The sequence below is a fragment of the Lepisosteus platostomus genome, chromosome 3 (genome assembly GCF_059453375.1).
Source record: "Lepisosteus platostomus isolate fLepPlt1 chromosome 3, fLepPlt1.hap1, whole genome shotgun sequence".
Taxonomy (NCBI): Eukaryota; Metazoa; Chordata; class Actinopteri; order Semionotiformes; family Lepisosteidae; genus Lepisosteus; species Lepisosteus platostomus.
The window spans coordinates 75,889,387-75,892,727 of NC_142613.1; the positions used below are offsets into that span (position 1 = coordinate 75,889,387).

Genomic DNA, 3,341 nt, shown 5'->3' on the forward strand with positions numbered 1-3,341 from the left:
GGGAGTTGCTCTTTCTAAAATTTTTAAATACCTGGCTCAAAAGATGGATCAAATCTTTCAAGTCCTTTGAACTGTCTATTTAAAAATGTTACAATGAGAAACACCTTTGGTGACTTCTTCAGTTTAAAAAAATAATATTAACACCACCTATGAACTATTATGAAATGCTAGGTAAAGCTTTTTATCTGAAAATAATACACTCACAACTAGACTGTACAGTACCTTATGGCTGCATTTGTGACTGTTAGAAATGCAGGATTATGAAATGGTGAATTTCAGGAATTGACTGAGTGGTTTAGTCAATAAGTAAAATAAATATTCAGATCTTCCAACTTGTAAGTGATTTCTCAGAATATACCCAAGTGGTTAGTATAATTAAAGGCATATGAATTCTTTATATTTTGGCATAGCTTTGGTGAAAATAGTAATAATCCAGACACACTTGTTTAAACAAATGTTAATTCATATTGACAAGACAAACACTATGTTACACATAACTCTGTGGATAAGGATCTGTGCCTGTGGCTGGAATGTTGCTGGTTTGTATCCTGCGACCGGCAGAGGAATCCTACTCCGTTGGGCCCTTGAGCAAGGCCCTTAACCCCAGCTGCTCCAGAGGTGCAATATAAATGGCTGACCCTGCGCTCTGACCCCCAGCTTCTCTACCTGTCTAAGTGTCTCATGGAGAGCAAGTTGGGATATGGGAAAAAGAAAATTCCTAATACAAGAAATTGTATATGGCCAATAAAGTGATCTGAACTTATTTTAACAAAACATACAGCATACAAGTTACTATATTTACAGCATGTAAGAAACAAGGCGTTTCTGAATCCTAACATCCTAATCACCCAGAAAACCCCAGTCTGCTTCTAAGGATTGAACGCTAAAAAAATGCCTTCTTAGGCAAAAATAAGAGATGAGCTGGTAATCGAAGAGGCACACCATTCAGAAGCTGGACTCTTTGGAGGTCTCCCGCTGAGATGAGGACAGTGTATGCTGTCAGGGGACTTCACCGGAGACTGACTTCACCGGAGACTGAATCATCTGCAGAGTCCAGGCAGAGAGCGGGGTCCCGCCCTCTCTACCGAACTCAATAGCTTGCAGGCTCTGGACAGCACAGCCACATGCCTAAAGGAACAGAAAACCAGGAACAAAAAGGGCTAAAAAGGGTAAAAATAAAATTAATTCAGGGTTGTACGGTTGACCATGCTACCTTGTGGCACTGGGGTTCCTGAGTTAAATTCTAGACCTGGGATGTTATATTTGTGGAGTATGTACAGTATGTCCTCACTGTGTTTGTGGGTTTCCTCCAGTTGCTCTAGTTTCCTTCCACAGACAAAATACTGTAGGTTATTTGGCTCCTGGGAAAATTGGCCCTGGTGTGAGTCCATGGTGTGTAATGACTTGCCCCCAGTGCTTGCTGGGTTGGCTAAGATGTCCCTCGGACCCTGTATTAGGTTAAGCAGGTAGAAAATGGACGGGTAAAAGACAGGAAGTGCCCTGGACATTACAACATCCATCACAAGACACCAGCACATTCACACCAATGCTGATTTATCTACCAGCATGTCTTTGGACTATGGAAGGAAACAGGAGCATGTGGCAAAAACCTAGTTAACATGGGGAGAACATACAAACTCCACACAGACTCCACACCCCCGGTCCAAAAGTGAATCAGGAGCTCCAGTCCTGCAAAGCTCCAATGCTAACCATTCCACTACCATGACATCCTTGTTTTTGTCTTTTTCTGTTTACTCCTAGTTTACTCTGAGGATGTGGCTGTTCTCTAGGCTCCTCACATAACCCCAGGATAACAGGTGTCATTAAGGAAACACGGAGGAGTCTTCAAGGTTTATTAGCAGCAGGAGGGGGCAACAGCTATGGACATAAATGTCATACAAACTTCAAAGGATAGACACTGAGTGGAAGACAAAGACATTCATGTTATTCTAATCAGTATACATGGCATCTATTTTTGCTGTATACAATATTTATGAGTTTCCTTTAAGGTGCTTAAATATTGATAAGCTTGTTATTCTTATTTTTAATTCATTTACAATTTCATGGAAGTAACACAATTTCAAGCAGTGCAGTATTGCTTTCAGGCTGACAACTCATCCTGCATTAAAGAAGTGCGCTCGACAGTCACCTATGTGGTGATGTACATTTCTGCAGCAGCAGTCGTGATACTGGCAGTGTGTGGAAACCTGGTGGTGATCATTTCTATCTCCCACTTCAAGCAGCTCCACACACCAACTAACCTCCTCCTGCTCTCTCTGGCTGTGGCAGACTTTCTAACTGGACTGACTGTGTTGCCCTTTTGCTTAATTCTTTTAATAGAGACCTGTTGGTATTTTGATACAATTAACTGCATATTTTACAACACAATTGGTTACATCATATTTTCTGTTTCATTTTATAATGTCGCTTGTATAGCTATAGACCGGTATTTGGCTGTGTGTGACCCTTTACTTTATTCCACCAGAGTAACAGTAAAAGCAACAAGATTGTTTATAGTGTTTGTGTGGCTGTTTGCAGTCCTATACAATTTGGCACTCATTTATTTTAATGGAAATATTAGCAGTACAGGAAAAACAAATATATGTCTTGGTGAATGTAAGTTTGGGATCAGTGAAGCCTGGGGTATAGCTGATTTAATTGCTGTATTTATTCTGCCATGCTCTGTGATATTATTATTATATGGAAAAATCTTTGTTGTGGCTAGAAGGCATGCTAAAATTGGTGATTTGGTTAAGAGACAAACAGTTTCTAAAAAAAATAATTCTGAACTTTCTACCAAATCTCAAAGAAAAGCTGCAAGAACATTAGGAACTGTAATTGTTTTTTTTGTATTGTATTTATGTAAATATTTTGTAAAAAGTTTTGTTAATGCTGATAATTTTTTATCTCCTTCTTCAGTAGATGTTAATTTTCTAAATTGGTTAGTATATTTAAATTCTTCTCTCAATCCTATAATTTATGCTCTGATTTACCCATGGTTTCAAAAGTCTGTGAATCTAATTTTAACACTTCAGATTTTTAATACAGCATCATCTAGGCTGAATTTATTTCCTGAGCACTCGTAGGTATGTACTGCTACTCTCAGTACTTTTCCATTAGAACTGTAAGGTGCATGAATGTATCATTTTAGGATCTATATTTTTCTTGATTAGATTTCTTTTCAGAAATTGTACCAGTTTTGTTATTCATTGTAACATTCATTAGATGCAGAATATTTGTGCTCTCAATCCACCTTCAATCCCATGATAGGAGCAGCTCTCACCAGGATATTTGGCTTTCTTATATGAATGAATTTCTGCTAAAAAAATCAGAATTTATAC

General features: G+C 38.5%; 1 protein-coding gene across 1 annotated transcript; it reads left to right on the forward strand.

Annotated features, from left to right (window-relative positions):
- The first annotated feature begins 2,063 nt into the window (after positions 1–2,063).
- On the forward strand, positions 2,064–3,086 carry LOC148675497 (trace amine-associated receptor 13c-like). The gene has a single exon (XM_088627161.1). It carries the CDS (start codon positions 2,064–2,066, stop codon positions 3,084–3,086), a length of 1,023 nt encoding a protein of 340 aa, XP_088483287.1.
- The last annotated feature ends 255 nt before the right edge of the window (positions 3,087–3,341 follow it).

Coding starts and splice junctions, on each gene's coding strand:
- LOC148675497 (XM_088627161.1), top strand. CDS start 2,064: ATGGAAGTAACACAATTTCAAGCAGTGCAGTATTGCTTTCAGGCTGAC.